We start from the raw sequence: 21,006 nt of genomic DNA on the forward strand, positions 1-21,006 counted from the left end.
CTGGGGGTGGGGGTGGGGGGTGGGGTGGGGGGAGGGGTGAAAAAACTTTACAAAACAAGACCTAGGGATAGTTTGCCTGGCATGGAAGATTTAAGCATCTGTCATTCTTGCTATATCCACTCATTTTCGATTTGAAATGGCAGAAAGCTAAGTCTGCCCTGTACTACTTATTCCTACCGTTTTCAAAAAGGAATCCAAGATCACTTTCTCAGGCTCAGATGGTAGCTCTATGTAGAGTATTTAGTTAGAGTTAAAGCCCCAATGCTGAAAATAACCTAAAGTGAAAATTCTGTGAAATTCCTGGAACAAAACAGACCATCTTAGTTCAGGCATGTTTCCACAAAGCTGACAGGCTCATTACTCTCTCATAAAGAACCTACCAAAAATAATTCTCGAAGAAGCATCACGGGTACAATTTATGATTGCTCTGTTACTCACTAGATTAATGATTCTTAACCCTGTGGCCTCATCAGAATCATCATGGGAGCTTTTTATGAAATAAAGACACCTGAGCAGAACTTGGGATCTGCAAAATAGCAATCTCTGGTAGGGGCTGATACAAAGCAAGGCTGAAGACCACTATCATAGATGCTTAAAGATAGACTTCCCTTTTGGACTTCCCTGGTGGCGCAGTGGTTAAGAATCCGCCTGCCAATGCAGGGGACACGGGTTCGATCCCTGGTCCGGGAAGATCCCACATGCCACGGAGCAACTAAGCCCGTGTGGCATAACTACTGAGCCTGTGCTCTAGAGCCCACAAGCCACAACTACTGAAGCCCACGTGCCTAGAGCCCGTGCTCCGCAACAAGAGAAGCCACTGCAATGACAAGTCCGCTCACCACAACCAAGAGTAGCCCCGCTTGCTGCAACAAGAGAAAAGCCCGCATGCAGCAATGAAGACCCAATGCAGCCAAAAAAACAGACTTCCCTTACCCCTAGAGGGGAAGGAGCTTCTTCCCATCAACAACAGAAAGCTGATGAAACACACCTTATTGGGTGGGGTGAGAAGAAAATACAAAAACACAGAGGTTTATTAGGAAAAGAAGCTGCACTAACACTAATTGTCATGGGGAAGGAGGGGTTTGAGGTGAAGAGAGGATCAGTTAATTTTAACTTTATAAACCTCTCTACTATTTGTATTGTTATATATTAGTAAAAGCCCAACAAAACTGGTTTTTTTTTTTTGTTTTTTTTTTGCGGTACACGGGCCTCTCACTGTTGTGGCCTCTCCCGTTGCGGAGCACAGGCTCCGGACGTGCAGGCTCAGCGGCCATGGCTCACGGGCCTACCCACTCCGCGGCATGTGGGATCTTCCCGGACTGGGGCACGAACCCGTGTCCCCTGCATCGGCAGGCGGACTCTCAACCACTGCACCACCAGGGAAGCCCAACAAAACTGTTTTGATAAAAAGGATATAAGACGAAATAGGTCTGAGCTATAAAGGGAATCAATGATCAATGACATTTTCAGAACAGTAATTGTACATTCACTTCCATGTGGCATGAAAGCACTGATTCTAACCCCTCTCTAGAGTTCCCCAGTTGCTTCCTTTTTCTTATATTTTTAAACTGTGTATATATTTTAAGGAGTTTTCATACAATTTTTTATTAACCAGATAGTTCATGAATACTTTGTAAAATGTTATAAATAAGACAAAAGTCCCTTTTGATGAAATCCCACCCCCACTAGTTCTCTCTCTCCCTGCCCCAAGGTAACCAAGCATCTTGATAAGTCTGGGGGCTATTCTACCAGACCCTTCTCTATGCTCTTACATATTTATATTTACCATACAGTACTAGGAGGTGTGTGTATGTAACACATGGCACACATGTGTATTTATATAAAACTTATGGTACTATAATGCATCTTTTTTTTTCTTGTTTTTGGCTGCCCGGCACGTGGGATCTTAGTTCCTAGACCTGGGATCGAACCTGTGCCCCCTGCAATGGAAGCACACGGGACCGCCAGAGAAGTCCTATAGCAGGTAGTTTCTACTACCTGCTATTTTGCTCAGTGTTATGATCAGGGGTGACTACATATAGATCTGCCTCATTCCTTTTTAACAGCTCTACAGCACAGCATAAAGATGCCACAGATTGAATAGACATTTCTCCAAAGAAGATATACAAATGGCCAATAAGCACAAGAAAAGACGCTCCATCCACATCATTAGTCATTAGGGAAATGGAAATCAAAACCACAATGAGACACCAGTTCATACCCACTAGGACAGCTATAACTTTTTTTAAATGGAAAATAAGTGTTGGCAAGGATATAGAGAAACTGGAACCCTTAATACATCAATGGTGGAAAAGTAAAATGGCACAACTTCTGTAGAAACGTTTGGCAATTCCTCAAAAAGTAAAACAGAATTACCATATGACCCAGCAATTCTACAAAGGAGAATAGAAAACCTATGCTCGTACAGAAACTTGTACGTGGATGTTCATATCAGCATTATTAGCCAAAGGTGGAAACAACACAAATGTCCACCAACTGATGAATGGATCAACAAAATGTGGTATATCCACACAATGGAATGTTATCCGGCAGTAAAAAAGAATGAAGTACTGACACATATTGCAATGTGTGGATGAATCTTGAAAACATGCTAAGTAAAAGAAGCCAGACACAAAAGACATCTTTTATGATCCACTGATATGAAATATTCAGAATTGGCAAATCTATAGATTGCCTTTGTCTCTATAGAGACAGAAATGGTTTCCTGGGGCTGGGGAGGAGAGTTTCAGGGATGATAGCTAAAGGGTATGGGGCTTCTTTCTGGGGTGATGAAATGTTCTAAAATTGTTGTCATGGTTGCACAACTCTGTGAATATACTAAAACCCTGAACTGTACGTTTAAAACGAGTAACTTGCATGGTATGTGAATTATATCACAATAAAACGGTCACCCCACCCTCACCCCCGAAAGGCCAGAGCGTATGGTTCCATTCATATGAAATGTCCAGAACAGACAAATCTAGAGACAGGAGGTAGGTTAGTGGTTGCCAGTGGAAAGGGGAGAGGGAAAATGGGCAGTGACTTCTAATGTGCAGAGAGTATCTTTTTGAGGTGATAAAAATGTTCTGGAATTAAGATAGTGGTGATGGTTGCACAACCCTGTAAATATACTAAAAAGCACTGAATTCTACACTTTAAATTTATAAAGTTTATGTTATATAAATTCTACTTTACTGTTTAAAAAATTTTATTGAAGTATAGTTGATTTTCGCTGTCATGTTAGTTTCAGGTAAACATATATATATATATATATATATTTTTTCAGATTATTTTCCCTTACAGATTATAAAATATTGAGTATAGTTCCCTATGCTATATAGTAGGTCCTTGTTGGTTATCTATTTTATATATAGTAGTGCGTATGTGTTAATCCCAACCTCCTAATTTATCCCTCCCCTCCATTTTAATTTTTTTAAGTCACTATCTTTTTAATGTTCCCCCAATGATGGCTGTCTCCAACTGTTTGCCATTAACAGCTGCAGTGAACATGCTTGTATGTGCCTCTTTGTGTAAGAGTATCTCCCTAGGGCAGATCCAGAGACAGTGAATGGCATGAGCATTTTTATCTCTGAAAACGTTGCCAAACTGTCCTCCAAAGTGGCTGTGCCGATTTACACCCCTTGCACCAAAGCATCCTCACCAACCCTGGACAATCATCAGACTTTAACACTTCTGCCAGTATGAGGGGCAAGAAATTGTACTTTAAGGTTTCGATTTGCATTTACAGTCAACCTGCACTCAGTAATCATTCCTGATTACTAGGGAAGTTGGAACTTTTTTCATGATTTCAGATTTAATTTTTAAAGCTAGTGTTTTTCTGGGCTACTAAACCTCAACTTTCTTTTTCCTTTGTAAATGTACACCAAAAACGTTAATACTATGATCAATGCTTTTGTAATTAATACACATGAAGCAATTACATTTGAGAATCCGTGATTATTCTATTGCCTAAGCTTGTTTCTATATTATTATCAATGAGGCATTGGAAAGCTTTGTAAAATACAATATGATATTATTACTACTATTACTATTATTACTATTACATGAGTAATCCTTTTGAAATGTCCTAGGACTGAACTATGGTACAACATTAAATTGGCAAACTCCTCCTTTACCTTTTGAGATTAAGGTTCAAAGTTAGGTCAAATCAACCTAGTGTCCAGGAGAAATTAATTTATACCATACAACCGGACACCCTGGAAATAATACCCTAGATACAATTTTGTATATTCCTATCAGTTAAAAGAATATGAGCATGCACCTTCAAGTTACAAATTTTTATTTTATTATTATAAAAAAAGTGCTGCTATATTAATGTATTTTAAAATAACACAGGGAATTGGCTGTCCAGTGGTTAGGATTCCACACTTTCACTGCCGAGGGCCCAGGTTCAATCCCTGGTCGGGGAACTAAGATCCCACAAGCTGTGCGACACAGCCAAAAATTAATAAAATAAATAACACAAAAAACAGAGATTGTAAGGGAGATTCAAATTAAATAGAAACGTAAGTTCTAATATTTCCTTTTGCCTCCTATGGATCTTCATACACACACCTCATTATGGATGCCACTGGATTAAGTCAAAGGATCAGGAGTAATTCATAATTATTTGTTGAGACCCTTCTCCCAGGATCTGTCAGGTTAAATTATTCTTACTCCTCAAGAGAATGCTCCAGGCAGGAAGGCTCAAGAGAGCCTCTTCTGACAGCTCAGGGCCAGCAAGTGACAGTGGACTGCTGGCTCCTGGGTGCCTTCTACCACCTCTGGACAATGAGACACAGGGAGACTGCACTACTGCTACGAACTGCTAACACCCTTCCCACTCCCAGGGTGCACTGCTGGCCTACCATTATCGCTGTAAAATACAAGTATTCCTGAATATGAACAGTACAGGAAAGTGCCTAAAATGTATTAAGTATAATAATCAGGTTACAAAACAGTATGTAGAACATGATTCTAGTTCCCTTAAAAATATATGTATATATGTATATGCACACACATTTATTAATTTGCATTGTGTTAAAAAGAAACACACACACACACACTGTGGTGCTAGGCACTGTGCTACTGTATACAATATACTTTATTTAAGCTCATTCTCACGATTACCCTACAAGGTAATAAACCATAGTAATATAAATGATAATAATATTAATAGCAGCAGCTAACAGTTATTGATTACTTAGCAGGTAGGCATTACACTAAGTGATTTCTATGCATTGCCCAGTTTAATATCTGCAGTCCTATGAAGTGAAGGCTTTGTCACCTGCATTTTACAGGTGAGGAAACCGAGGCTAAGGACAAACATCACTGAGCTAGTAAATAGCAGATCCAGAATTGTTTTAAAAATGAATTACTTTATTTTTTACTTGATTATGTAACAGATGCCTATGGTACAAAATTTGAAAGGTATAAGAGAGTATGCAGTGAAAACTTAAGTCTCTGTTCCATTCTTGCTTTTTTCTCCTTCCCGTAGACCACAAACGTTACCAGTTTCTTGGTTATACTGTACATTTCTGCTGAGAGTGTCTGTACGTTTAAAATTATATACATGCATATGCATGTACATATAAAATAAATTTTAAAACAAATGGTAATACAGTATTTACACTATTCTGAATTTTTTTTTAACTCACCACTACCTCTTAGAAACTATTCCATATCAACACATAAAGAGCTTCCTCACACTTTTTGTTTTGTTAGTGGCTGCAGTGTATTCCACTGTGCCATCTAATATGTCCCCTTGTAATGAGCGCTCAGGTGTTCTCCAGGCTTCTGCTATCACTGCCATTGCCATCTGAGTAAATACATCATGCCACATGTGTGAGCGTATCCACAGACAAAACTCCTGAAAGAGGGGCTGCTGGGTCAAGGGTACAGTCATTTTTAATTCTGTAAAGAGCACATCAGCTGCCTTCTGTGGTAGATGCTGTGAGGCTCGCCCGCTCCCCTTCACTGGGCCCATCTGTGGGAGCTGCTGTGCGTGTTGGTTGCTAAGTGCTCACGGCTGTCCCCTTCTCCAGAAAACTGCCCTTAGCCGCCGAGAGGCACCTCATCATGTAAGCTGTGCCTGCCCCACACCAGCTCATAGTCAATGACTAACTGATGGGGGGTCCACAAGTCCCACCCCCTTGGTTTAAGGAGAGACAGACTCTGCTGGGCGTTCTTGCCCCAGAGCCCTCCTGATGAGGCTAGGCCAGGCCTACCTTGAGATCACACCCAACGTTTGGCTTTCTCCTTCCCAGGTCTTGTTAACTCCCTCCCTTACAGATTTTCTCTTGAAGAGCACCCCTCAATACATTACCTATCCCCAAACCCCTGTCTCAGATTCTGCTTTTAGGGAGCCAACCTAAGACCACTGGTTCCAGGAGTGGAGTGGTCAAAGGAAGCAAACTCGAGGATGGGGTTCTGGAGTTGGACCACTCAGCAGCTTCCGGGCAAAGAGGATCCCAACACTGCAGGTAAAATACTGCTAGTCCCTCATCGGGGGTAGCAGTGCCATTGCTAAGACCTTCACTTGTGGCAGACTGGATCGGGACACTGGTGGAGGAGGCAAGGGCTCATGCAGTATCTCTGGTGTTAAAGAGGTTATGATGGAAATAATAACTGTAAGAAAAGTGGAATTGTGGTTGTTGCTGAGTGCCACTGATGCTCTGAAAAAAAGAAAACAAAAGGCCCAAACAATCACCAACTTTAAGCAAACGGTGAGAGTCAGAGGGCCTCCTTGGCAGCACTGAAACAGACCCTCATCTCCTGCAGCTGGAGTGCCTCTAGAGCTGAAGACTGGGCACAGGTCTTAACTGCAAGAGTGGCAGATCTTCAGAGAACGCTGAACTCAAGATGATAAATCTCCTATGCCTTCTCCTAGCAGGTCCCTGATAAGGAAGAAGTGGAGCTCAGACATGGGATAGGGGTGCCTAGGGAGATGCACATGAGCACCTTTAACCCTCAGGTTCCCGTGGACCTTCTAGGCCTGCAGAAGTGGCCCCTACCACCCCATTGGAATACAGAGCTCCCAGGTTATTTCAAGATTACACAGATGCCCCAAATGAGGCAAGGGCCTTAGGTTAACTACTGCTTCCTGCATAATATAGTCCCCAAGGACACAGACCATATGGACGTTCCACAGGACAATACACTGGTCCACTACTGACATCATGCTAATGTACTGCGACAAGCATGAAGTGGCGAGGAGACGTCTTGGTAAGACACGTATGCTTCAGAGGATAGAGTTTCAGCGGCCTGCACATCTGGGAAGAATTCAGAGGTCAAGTGGTCTGAAGCACACGAAGACATTGCCTCCAAGTAAAGGAAAAGGTCTGCCCCTTCTACTATAATAAAGAAGCACAGGGCTTCCCTGGTGGCGCAGTGGTTGAGAGTCCGCCTTCCGATGCAGGGGACACGGGTTTGTGCCCCGGTCCGGGAAGATCCCACATGCTGCGGAGCGGGTAGGCCCGTGAGCCATGGCCGCTGAGCCTGCGCGTCCGGAGCCTGTGCTCCGCACCGGGAGAGGCCACAACAGTGAGAGGCCCGCGTACCGCAAAAAAAAAAAAAAAAAAAAAAAAGAAGCACAATGCTTGGTAGGCCTTCTCCAGGTTTTGGAGGCAATATATTCCCCACTTGAGAAAACTATTCAACACTTCAACCCATTACTGGATTTTGAGAGACTGATGGTTTTGAGTGAGGCCCAAAACAGTTAGCTGCAGTTCAAGCAGCTCTGCTGCTTTCGCCATACGATCTGGTGGACCCCATGGAACTGGAAGTATCTGGTAGGAAGGGAGGCCGGCAAGCCCCAATAGGAGGGTCGCTCAGCATAGATCCCTAGGGCTCTGGAGCAAGGTCATGCCATTTGCAGAAGAGACACATATACCACTCAAAAAACTCCCAAGGGAAAAACACGAAAAAGCTCCTGGCATGCTATTGGGCCGTGGTAGATACAGAGCATCTGAGCATGGGACGTCAAGTGCCCAGGTGGCCAGAATCATCTTTCATAAGTTGGGTTGCCATACCTGCCGTCAGGCTAGGTGGGCCCAGGAGCAATCCATTTTAAGATGGAAGTGTTACATTAGCGATCAGACTTGTGCCGATCTAAAAGGCACAAGTATGCTTTACTTGTGGCCCAGACCTCTATGTCATCTTTAGCTGTTACAGCAACATCTCTCTCAGCTCAGCTCCTACATACGGCCTCATGGGGAGCTCTTTAAGACCAGCTGACAGAGGAGAAAAAAAAAAAACCCACGCGTGGTTCATGAAACACTCGGCCAGCCTCTGATGTTGGCCACTTCAGCGTCTGTGCAATGGGCTCATGAGCACAGTAGCCATGATGGCAGACATGGAAGCTGTGCAGGGCCCCTACGGCATGAACTCCCTCTCACCAAGGCTGCTCTGTAGCCATTGCCACTGCTGAATGTATGACTGGAGAGCCACAGAGATCAACACTCATCACCTGGTGTGGTACCGTCCCTTGGGAAGACCAGCCAGCTGCATGATAGCACCTCGATTACATCAGACCCCTTCCATCCTGGAAAGGGCAGCAATTCATTCCAACTGAGGCTGACACATATGCTAGCACCACCGTCCCAGGGTCCATAAGTGTCTGAGCCACCAAAGTGGGATACTGCATAACAATATGTCAACAACATGTCAAACCAAGAGACTCACTTTTTGGCAAAGGAGGTGCCGAAGTGGGCATGAGACATGGGCACCACACGGTCCTATCCAGAAACTGCCAGCCAGCCAGAGTGGTAAATGGCCTCTTAAAAAAGAGCTGAGGGGCTTCCCCGGTGGCACAGTGGTTAAGAATCCGCCTGCCAATTCAGGGGACACAGGTTTGAGCCCTGGTCCGGGAAGATCCCACATGCCGCAGAGCAACTGAGCCCGCGCACCCTAGAGACCGTGCTCTGCGATAAGAGAAGCCACCGCAATGAGAAGCCTGCGCACCGCAATGAAGAGCAGCCCCCGCTCACCACAACTAAAGAAAGCCCACGCGCGGCAACGAAGACCCAACACAGCCAAAAATAAATAAATAATAAAAATTAAAAAAAAAAAAAAATGGAGCTGAGGCACCAGCTTGGAGGTGACATATTGTAAGGAATGGCGCACTCCTCCAGGGTGCGGTATACTCCTGAAACCAGTGGCCATTATAGGGTGGTACATCCCCAACAGGCAAGCATGGGTACAGCACACAATGGGTACACCACTCACCATCACTCTCAGTGACTCACTTAAGAGTGGGGATTCCTGCTTGGAGGATTTCTGCTTCCTTAGCCTGAAACTTTAGGCTCGGTGGGTTGAAAGAACCTGGCTCCCAGAAGGGGACATTTCCACCAGAGTTCACATAGTAAGAGTTACAATGGCTGCTGCCTGGTCACTTTGGGCTTTTTGTGCCAACAGACCAGCAGGCCTAGAAACAGGCTACCAAGGCTACCACATTGGCAGGGGTGACTAACCCTGATTACCATGAGGAGACAGCCCTGCTACTACAGGATAGGGCAGAAAGGAATATAATTACTCATGTAATATGTTTTTAACCACAAATGATTTTTTGAAAATACTTTAAAATATTGTTAGCACATTTTGTTAGCTATAATCATAGAATCACTTACGCTATAATAAGGTGATTTTGAAATTCCAGTCCTTGATGCTGCTACCTATACTAAAATAGATACTCCAAAGATAGTATTCTGAAAGACAGAAGACCTGCCAGGAAGATGAGAATCAGGACCCCAGAGCTGTCTCTCTGTTTTCTGGGGAAATGCTGTTTATATATTTTGTTTTTAAGGTAGCTTACTTTTTCAGTGGAATGTTATTCCTTTCTGTTCTGTTGAGAACGTTTATGTGGCGAAAGAGGAAATTTATAGAAATCAGCCCAGATGTAGCAAGTTTCCAAATGCAATCCTTTAACAACCTTTCTTCCTTTAAAGTTCAGACTACCTCACCATTCTGACATATCTAAAAGATTTAAGTATAAAATACAACTTTAAGATGAAAAAATGCTGAGCCAAGAGCAGATGACCATAAAACTAAGGAGAATCAGAGCAAGACTCCAGGCAAAAGCATATGCACTATTACACACAGAGCACACGTTTAGCTAACGGCAGCTAACGAGCAACAAGATGTTCCAAGAATAAATTGTCACCTCTGAGCCATGTTTCCAGAAACACAGAGGCTAAAAGTCTGCGCTAGCACTCTTCCTTGGAATGCGACAGCCCGGAAAATCCTTAGAGTCTAATGTGATCATTTTGTCAATGTGACATCCAATTTTGGCCTCTACCTCTGAGACAGCTACTCTAATGCCAACAAATGAATGCCTGTTTCTTCTCTAACAAAAATCAAAGTACCTGAGACTCAGGGAGAGTTACCCATGGGACAGCTCAAGCTGCATCACAATTGGACTCTCACAGTCTAAAAAGTCAGGAAAGCTGTTAGAGTTACAGTCAGGATTCTTGCTTTAAGTTTTCTCTAAAAAAACCGTTTTTAGAACTTAAGTACAATTAGAATACAATCACTATTATATATACTTTTTCCCAGAATTACCTTCAGTCAACAACTCAGGAACTGAGTGATTTTTTTTTCGTCTTCCACTCAAAACCCCCATTGACAAAAAGAGCCCTACTCTTAAAAAAAAAAAAAATTTCAATCCTTTAGTCAAAACAAGGAGTTAATATAACTAAAAGCACAAACATAGTTAAGCAGGTTATGACAAGGAAGCACATTTGTGTACTCCTATTTATTCAATGATTCAATCAGATCCAGTTACAAGTTAAAATACGGTTTTTCTAACTATCAGCGGTATTCAGGCTAAACCCTGGCATTTTGTAGTCAAATTCCATTCTTAGCCCCACTCAGGCCTTTCCTCACTCTACGATAAAGTATGACTATGAAAAAAAAATTTATTCCTATTTTTGCTATATACAACAGAGGACAGTAGGCAGTACAACTATTTCATTTTCACTCCTTACCAATTTCAGCCCAAAATATATGAACAGTGAATCAGCACTATATGGCCAATAAAAATAAATATGTGAACTTTACTAATACATGGAAAGAACAGTAAAAAGTGAAAAACACAAAAAATGATTGAAGCTCAAACCAAGTCAAGTCATCTGATGGGCATGTGTGCGTCTACACGTGGTTTGGAAGAGAAGGAAGCATGATAAAAAGAGCTGGTTGTCAATGAAAAGGATTTTTCTTCTTTATAGCTAAGTGTGAAAAAATATATATATACATTTTTTAAAGGCCCGAACTACAGAATTCCCTAAGTATAGAAAGTATCTGAAAGCTTTGAACAAGGGCCAAGGAAATAGCTTTAGAACTTCATGTTGATACTATGCTTTTATAAAGAATGAAAAAAGTCTCGGTTCATTTGAAAATACAATAAAATAGAAGAGCGGAAATGTGCTTTTTGAGTACAGATAGTCCTCTTCTATACCTACGACTTCTTAGGAACTCTGAATGCTTAACACAAAAGGCCAACAGTATCTCTAAATGACTGTGGACTAAAAAGTAACTTCTGGTTAGAAAAAGTAGGCTAGGAAAACTTACCCCTGAAAGAATGAAAACCCCATTTTCTCTGGCATCTTCATCTAGATTCTTTTTTGGCACAAAAGTTGGAAATTCTTGAAACGGTGGATATCTCAATATTTTGTTACACTTTGCTCCAGTAGGAGAAAGAAGTTTTCCTTCCATTTACATAGCTTTATGAAATACAGAACTACTCTGATAGCTTTGTCAGCATTTCTAAATTTTAACCAAATGTCCTCTAATATAACAAAAAGTCCTTTCTGGACCCCAGTACTCTCCCTAGAAGTGCTCTTAGTATTCCAATCACCTGAGTTAGCAAATAAGTACTGAAAGCAAGACTGACTTTCCATCACCCACTCCCAAGCCCTAGCTGTATAGGCTACAGTTATTTGCGCAACATCAGCAAAGAAAGAAACGTGGACGGACAGCCTTTGCTGACCCCCGGCACTGCTCCACTCCATGTCCAGTTCTGGGGTGGCCATTTGGTCAGACTTCATCCTACAACTTCTGGTGGAAGCAGGGGGAAGAGGAGGCCACCTTTCCCAGCGTGACTGCTACTGTAAGGACAGCAAGCCTGAAGCTGTCAAGTCTTACCATGTGGAGAGAGCCCGCCTTAGAGTGAAGCCAAAACAAAGGGAAGCACTGTTGAGAATGGAGAAAAACGGAGTCCGGGAGACTTGATCCAGCGAAGTCTGAAGCTGGCACTGCCTGTAGGTTTTTTGGTGCCATGAGCCAATGGGTGTGCAACTCCACCCACACCAATATCTGTTTTCTTTGAATCATTTTGAATTGATTTTGTCCATTGAATGGAAAGAGTCCTATATCAGTTAAGATGTTTTCCTCTGCAAGTAAAAGAACACCTGACTAAAAATGGCTTAAACAATGGATGTTTATTATCTCATGTAACAGGCAGCTCTGAGATAGGTAGTTTCGGGGCTATCAATTCTACAAAACAACAGTGCAGTCAAGAATCTGGGCTTCCCATCTGTCCCCTTGGCAAGCCTCAGCATTCTGGCTTCGTCTTTGAGCCACAGTGATTGCAAGATGGCTACCAGTGCTCCTGGCATCACATCCTCATACAACAGCATCAAAGGAAGGGGAAATTTCTCTTTTTATCAGAGAGGAAAAATGTTTCCAAAACTCCTCACCCCAGCACACTTCCCCTCGGTCTCACTGGCCAGACCTGGGTTTCACACTGCCTGCTGCCTCCACCCCTTTGAAACAATTACCACGATGGAGAAAACCAATCTTGACCTGGAGGAGGGGCCCACCTTCCTTGACCACACTGTGGAAAGACACGGGGTCAAAGCGAGGGTTCTGTTTTCATGGAGGGGGAGTGGCCCTTAGGTAGGCACACAACAATGTCGCTGTAAGTCCTTGTACAAGCACTGGTGTTCAGTGACCTGCAGTTACTGAAACATTCAAGAGATAGTGAGGAACCTGACATTCCAAACCAAATTACAAGAACCACCACTTAAATTTCCATGTGCACAATACCTAAATACACACCAACTATAGGTCTTATTCTTAAGAAACTATGTAAACTGACCACAAAACTGTAACTTCCTTGCAGTGGCTTTTTAAGTCTTTACTGAATGCCCCAGAATAATAGGTATTAGCTATATAGGTTATTTTCGAGGTGCCTAGTATCAGGAAAGGAATGCTAACAAATGATCCTCCTCTTCTTAGAGCTCTAAGGCTCTTGTTAACTAAGTTTGTTAGAATCTGCCAGGATGTGTAGCTGAAGAGACTGCTCAGTAGAGAGCAGGAACTCTGAGTAAAATTGATTTCTAACTCTTTACTGAAGATCAAAATTATCCAGTGGTACATCTTCCTTAAAACATGGCATCACCTGGGGGTTACGGGACTTAAATGAGATGGCAATGTGAAAGCTCATAGGCCAGAACCTGGCACTTAGTAGTACTGTGAAGTCCAGGGAAAATATAGGAGGGGCTGAAACAGAGTAGTAGGAATGCTGGTACTGGTAGGGGAAGGAGAATGAACAGAGTCTGATCATTCATTTCTAAAGCTAACCTAAGCTGCTGCTATATTGCGAAAAATACTAAATACTATACTAAACCAGATCTAAGGCAAAGAAAATTAACTTATAAAGCACCAGTGGTGATAAGGAAAATTAAATATTATCAGTAGGCAAGTGGAAACTAGTAAAAGTAACTACAATATAATAGGCTGATGAAAGCTTTGGCTGGCCTTAGTGAAACCCTATTTACTATCCCTTAAGCTTCCCCACCTACATCTTCATTTTAATACTTACTGAAAAGTAAGGTCCCTGCTTCATTAACCACTTCAATGAACTTACATGTGAGGTCAACTGTGATTACAGTGATTCATACATTCTAAATAGAGGCTAATTATCTTAACAGTTAATTGCCACAGGAAACAAAAGAGGGAAATATAAGTGAGGTAGAATGGAATGCTCTCTGAAGACCTTAGATCTGACTGACATTAAAGTGAGCCATTCCTCCATCCTAAACCTTAAAGTGAGAGCCTCTTCCGGCTGTAAAATTCAGTGTTTCTATGAATTAACTGTCAATTCTTCGCCTTAGTCGAGTGACAGCACAGCCTAGTAGTAGACCTTAGAATAAACAGTGTGAATGTTCATTTCCAAAGCTAACCCAAACCATCGCTATATTGGGAAAGAATTTCTAAATATACTAAACCAGATCTACAAGGCAAAGAAAACTTATAAAGTATATATAATTTTATATATAAAATTAACTTAAAAAGCAGTGGTGATAAGAAAAAAATAAATATCATTGGTAGGCAACTTGAAACTAGAAATAAAGTAACTACAATATAATAAGCGGATAAAAGCCTTGGATGTGCCCTGAAGGTGGTTCTAGAAGTAGAAAGGGCTCTCAAGTTGGATAGAGGGGCTTCTATGTGACCTTTAGGAGGTCATCACCCCTGAGCCCCCAGTGTCCTCATCTGTAAAATGGGATCATAACACCCTCATGGCAGCTTGCAGTGACAATGAAATGAGCTCAGGTATACACCACATCTCTTGTGGTTCCTAGCACTTTGGAGGCACTCAAAAAGTGGTATAGTTAGTGCTTTTATTATAGGATCACCAATAAGCACTTACCTAAAGAGACAACAGCAACGCTCTCTGGCAAGAAATGTAATCTGTATCGGATCAGTAGATGCACCAATATGATGCAGATAGCTGTGGGAAAAAATAAGACTTTTTTTAAAATTATTTTTTTAACATCTTTATTGGAGTATAATTGCTTAACAATGGTGTGTTAGTTTCTGCTTTATAACAAAGTGAATCAGCTATAGTATACATATATCCCCATATCTCCTCCCTCGTGCGTCTCCCTCCCACCCTCCCTAACCCACCCCTCTAGGTGGTCACAAAGCACTGAGCTGATCTCCCTATGCTATGCGGCTGCTTCCCACTAGCTATCTATTTTACATTTGGTAGTGTATATATGTCCATGCCACTCTCACTTTGCCCCAGCTTACCCTTCCCCCTCCCCATGTCCTCAAGTCCATTCTCTACGTCTTCATCTTTATTCCTGTCCTGCCCCTAGAAAACAGCCCAACTTTGAATGATAAACACCAAGTCCAAGGCAGGGGTTATTTCTAGGAGGCTGCCAGGGAAATGGACAACTGACAATGACACAGTAAACTTCAGCTGTGTTTTCAATTTCTTATTTCTTAACCAGGAGGTAGCTGCATGGTGTTCACTACATTTTCTCCGTATTTCTTTACATGCCTGAACCAGTTTGTTTTCCAGTTGTTGAAAGAGCAACAGACATCTACCGCTATTCTAAGCTGTAAACCTTATACAACCACTTAAAATTATTCAAATTTCCCTGATTCTGAGAAATGATCCTCAATGGTGAGGAGGAAGTTAATGAAATCAATCACTTTTATGCAACTAGAGCTGCAACAGAATATATGTTGACACAAAGTATCTTGCCACCACATGATTGTTCTCTTTTAATGCAGAAGGAAGTAATGGTGTTTTAAAAAACAGAACACACACACACACACACACAAAAGAACAACAACAAAAAAAAGAACAAAGTTAATATTGGTTTGGTGATAAGAGCATCAGAGACCTGAAGATGGGGTGTTTGCTCCCCAGATGGGTACTGGGGCTCCCACTGATTGAGGGCTTCCCATGAGCCAGGCACTGTATCGAGCACTTCCCAAACGCTGTCTCATTTGACCCTCAACACCCCTCTCTGAATGAGCTGTTATCACCACTACCTCCTTTGATTCAAGATAAAAGCCGAGGCTTAGAGAGGTCACACCGCTGTAGGCGCCACAGGGTTGAGCTTAATTCCAACCCTGTGCCCTTAATCCTGGGCACCCACCACCGCCCTCCCTGCGGCCTTCATTCCTCAACCAGCAAAATAAGAATAACGTCTGACTTTCCTCACAGGGGTGTTGTCATGAAAGAAAAGAAACAGAAAGATGTAAAACTATTTGAAAGGAATACATATTTCTGAACAAAAAAAAAAAGCACACTTTTGCATAAATAACTCCTAAATGTAATTTCAAGACCCAAATGTTAGTGTGCATGTCTTTTTCTCTTACTAGGCACCTAGGTGGTATGCCATCTCATCAATCAAAGTATTACCTTGATAGTACTAAAAATAAATGTGTTGCCTTTTTTTTTTTTTGTAAAAGGAAATGTTTAAACAATCTGCATGGCTGTGAACCGGCCACCCTCAGAGCCCACACTGACGAATTAGATTATCTTTAGTCCCACCAAGAAGCACCAGGTGGCCAGAGAAAGGAAACAGCTGTAAATACAGAAATTTTGTCCTCCTTTCATTCTGTGCTCTAAACTATCAATCTGTGGTGTTATTTTATTATAAATATTTAGCCTAGTTAGAAAAATCCTACATTAAATACTAACAGCAAGAAAAAAGTTCCAATGCATTAGTACATGTAACCAATGAGAACGCCTATTGCCTAAAAAGGCAGGCAGGTAAGCACATAAGTAGACAGAAAATTGATCTAAGGAGTGGAATCAGTTTCTGCTCTTTCTTTGCACCAAGCTGGATGAAAAAAGTTTACAGTTTCTTCTCATAAGTCCCACAACTATTTGCAGCTTTAAGAGCAAAAGAGAAAGCTCTCTCAATGGAGAGAGCTACATATAAGAATGATCAATGCCAGGGAATGGTCTTCAGCTATAAAAAGAAGGAGATCTGCAAAGACAACCCATAGAATCGGAGAAAATATTTTTAAGTCATATGTCTGATAAAGGTCTAGTGTCCAGAGTATATAAAGAACTCTGACAACTCAACAACAAAAAGACAACACAATTTTAAAATGGGCAAAAGACTTAAACTGACACTTCTCTAAAGAGATGCAAATGGCCAAAAAACACATGAAAAGATGCTCATCAGCATTAATCATTAGAAAAATGCAAATCAAAACCACAATGAGGACATCCCTGGTGGTGCAGTGGTTGAGAGTCCACCTGCCTATGCAGGGGACTCAGGTTCGTGCCCCGGTCCAGGAGGATCCCACATGCCGCGGAGCGGCTGGGCCCGTGAGCCATGGCCGCTGAGCCTGCATGTCCAGAGCCTGTGCTCCGCAATGGGAGAGGCCACAGCAGTGAGAGGACCGTGTACAGCAAAAAACAAAACAAAACAAAACAAAAAAACCCACAATGAGAAACAAAAAAAAAAACAACACAATGAGATAAAACTTCACACCCTAGGCTATAATTAACATAACAAGTGTTGACAAGGATGGAGAGAAACTGGAACCCTTGTGCATTGCTGGTGGGAATGTAAAATGGTGCAGCCTCTGTGGAAAAGTTTGGCAGTTCCTGAGAAAGTTACACGTACAGTAACCACTTAACCCAGCAATTCCACTCCTAAGTATGTACCCAACAGAAATAAAAACATATGCCCACATAAAAACCCGTACAAAGGGGCTTCCCTGGTGGCGCAGTGGTTGAGAGTCTGCCTGCCGATGCAGGGGACACGGGTTCATGCCCCGGTCCAGGAAGATCCCACATGCCGTGGAGCGGCTGGGCCCATGAGCCATGGCCGCTGGGCCTGTGCATCCGGAGCCTGTGCTCCACAATGGGAGAGGCCATAACAGTGAGAGGCCCGCATACCGCAAAAGAAAAAAAAAAAAAAAAAGTACAAAAATGTTCATAGCCGCACTATTCACAGTAGCCAAAAGGTGGAAACAACCCAAATGCCCATCAAGTGATGAATGGATAAACATAATGTGGAATATTATTCAGCCATAAAAAAGGAAGGGAATTCTGACATGCCACAACATGGATGAAGCTTGAAAACATATGCCAAGTGAAAGAAGCCAGACATAAAAGGTCACATATTGTATGGTTCCAATTGTATGAGATATTCTGAGTAGGCAAATTCCTAGAGACAGCAGAACAGTGTTTACCAGAGACTGAGGGGACGGAATGGGGAGGGACTGCTTTTAATAGGAACTGGGTTTCCTTTTGGGGTGATGAAAATGTTCTAGAACTAGATAATGGTGATGGTTGCCCAGTACTGTGAATGTACTAAATGCCACTAAATAGTGCACTTTGAAATGGTAAATTTTATGTTATGTTTATTTTACCACATACACATCCTTTTTCTTAAAAAAAGAATGAGGTAGATACAAAAAGACTAACATGGAAAAATCTCCAAGACATTCTGTAAGATGAAAAGGCAAGTTATAGGACCCCACTTGTATTAAAACAAACTCCAAACTATATGTGCCTGTTGGTGTGTATGTGCTTACGAATGTACACATGTATATATACACATACAAGTGCATGTTTTCAAGTACACTTGGGAAAAAACAGAGCAAGAAGGGACAAAAACTTCTGTGCCATATGGAGGGTATGAGTACAAGTTAATGTTTCCAATTTTTCATGCCTGAAGTTTTAATTACAGAAAATATATTGAAACATAGGCATGTCAATTTTAACAACTCCATTAAATTTAATGGCCCATAAAATGTGTCAAATGATGCTAATAGTTAACTCTAAGTCAATAATAATGACTCACTATTGTCTCTGTGGAGTCAAAGATCAGCAAGGGTTAAGTGTAAGTCAACTGATTTCAAGCTTCTAAAAGTCAAAAGTAACCAGAGTTTTGGCATCCTTTCCACACAAAAGTTACAATTTCATTTGACCTGACTAAAATAGTAAACAAAAGTGGTAAATCCGTTCCAGGTTATGAGTTCCTGAAGTCTAGAATAATCTATGGACTATTTCCCGCAATTCACTAGTCTATATATTTAGTGAGCTGGCAAGTTACCTATTAACAGCCATTTTATTTTTCTTTATCAGATTTACACTGTTTGGACACATAATCACAAATAAATATACAAGATACTTAATAATTTGTTGATATACAAGAAGAGAGGAAAAAAATGCCTTCAAATTTACTTAGAAAGCATTCCACTCTTCTAATGTATGCTGACCTACACATAAAAAGTGGAGATACCAACTCATCAACTGATTAGGTGAAAACTGAAACCATCTGACATCAGTATGACTCTAAAGTATAGGTTTATGATCTGTTTAAAGAGAAGACAATCCAATAGAAATATTCAGCACTACTAAATACAGTTCAGCCCTTTTTGGCCTCAAAGAGGCCAAAAGTGGGCAGGATTTTGTCTGGATTAAAAAGCACATCATAAAAACCTGTTTTGTGATCTCGGGCACAAGCTAATCCTAGACGCTCCACACCCTGAAAGTTACTTTGAAAGCCTTATCTTTCTCACCCTCCGGTGAAAAAAGTGATTACAAAACAGAAGTTTTTTTTCCCAAGGCTTGCCTTTTATATTTCCTAACATATCATGCTGACAACAATGTAAATAGACTAATAATACTGTTTCAGGTTTAAGGATTCAGGTACTAAAGACTTCTTGATCAAGGGAAGAACTGCTTTTCTTCTTTGTATTCAACTACTGTAACAAAAGGAAAAAAAAGAAAACAAAACAAGATTCCTTGATTGTTAAAGTAATCCCCTAGAAATAGAATTCAATTACGCTGAAAGAGTAAAAAATTATTTGGGCATATCAAATCTAAATGGACATTGTACACTTGTGGTTTGTGTACTTTTTCAGTGTACAACTTAGAAGTTTTTTAAAAACTATGAAAGACAAGGATGAGTCCTGGGATTTTAAATAAAATTAGTATCTTATTAAAATTATTTAATTAACAGAGTCTGAATAGAAATGTGAAAGAAGTTACACTTTTCCTCAAAAAAACAGTCCTAATAGCCATCTATTATGGCTATGGAAATACTCTGCACTTTTCCATTTTTTTGTACCTTCCTTTCTTATGAAAAGATCTAATCAGAAATATGACTCAGTATCATTAAAGAGAAGCAGAAAATGTAAACGTTCCAACTTCACTCTTCAAACAAAAGTTTGGAGGGTCATATTTGAAGCTATTTCTTCTTTAGCTGATCCAAAGTGGTTGTGCAGTTTCAACTGGTCTTCTGGACTAAAACAGGTGTCTACTGTCCATAGTCTCTGGGGGGCAGCTAAGTTACTGCCTTTTATCTAAACTTCTTGACCGATGTCTGGCAACCTGGATATTAGCCTCTAGTCTCCCCCAAACCAGGTCTGTCAATAATTTAACCTCTCTGGGCCTAAATTTCTTCACCTGTTAAAGGAGGAAGTCGAATAAAATGAGATTTTCAGTTTGAGAGAGTGAATCTGTTTAAAGAAAAACATTATATAGGTAAATAACATCACAGGTGGTACATAGATATGGCAAAAGTCACGACCATGGTTAATGGGAATGACGGAAGTTAAGGAAAACAGTGTGCTAGGGCAAGGGTGTGTGATCTTTTACTCACAGCAAACCTCTTAACTAAGTAAAATTTTACATGGAGGCCTAATGGGTACGAGGGACAAAATGCTGCTCTGGTCAGAAAGCTGGATGCTCTGCCATTTCACGCCCCACCCCACCCCCTGCTCCTACCGCCACCTACACAGAAACACACAGAGACTCTCAGGAGAGGAGTCTGAAATACACTCAACTAGATGTTCAAAGTTCTCTCTAGAGCAAAAATTCTTTAATTTTTCCTTTCATAGGATGTCTAAGATATATAAAGGGCTCTTCAGAATTGCTCAGCTCAATGATTTTATAAAGAAAAAGGAGTACCCTGTTATGATGTTATGAACGGACTGATCACTGACCCTCAGCGTTTCAAGTGAAAACCAAACAGGAGGAAGACTTGACCAAGTCAACAGTGGTTGACACGGGGTTGACCACACAGACAGCACACACAGACACTCTCAATGCCAGATGATGGTGTCTCCGCACGCACTCACCGTGGACCGCACTCACTCACTGAGGGCCGCACTCAGGGCCGCACTCACCGAGGGCCACACTCACCCCGGGCCGCACCCACCGCAGGCCACACTCACTCACCGCGGGCCTCACTCACCCCGGGCCGCACTCACTCACCGAGGGCCGCACTCACTCAC

At 41.7% G+C, this 21,006-nt stretch overlaps 1 protein-coding gene across 3 annotated transcripts in view; it reads right to left on the reverse strand.

The window, feature by feature from the left end:
- The window catches only part of SLC9A8 (solute carrier family 9 member A8), a 72,343-nt gene that overhangs the window by 49,048 nt on the left and 2,289 nt on the right, over nucleotides 1–21,006 (reverse strand). For all 3 annotated transcript variants that reach the window (XM_029220483.1, XM_029220484.1, XM_029220482.1), the window contains exon 3: nucleotides 14,651–14,731. In XM_029220483.1, coding sequence (XP_029076316.1) covers nucleotides 14,651–14,731 — 81 coding nt within the window. The remainder of the gene's footprint in view (nucleotides 1–14,650; nucleotides 14,732–21,006) is intronic.

This window comes from Monodon monoceros, unplaced genomic scaffold (assembly GCF_005190385.1).
Source record: "Monodon monoceros isolate NGI ecotype Baffin Bay Population unplaced genomic scaffold, NGI_Narwhal_1 Super_Scaffold_13, whole genome shotgun sequence".
Classification (NCBI taxonomy): Eukaryota; Metazoa; Chordata; class Mammalia; order Artiodactyla; family Monodontidae; genus Monodon; species Monodon monoceros.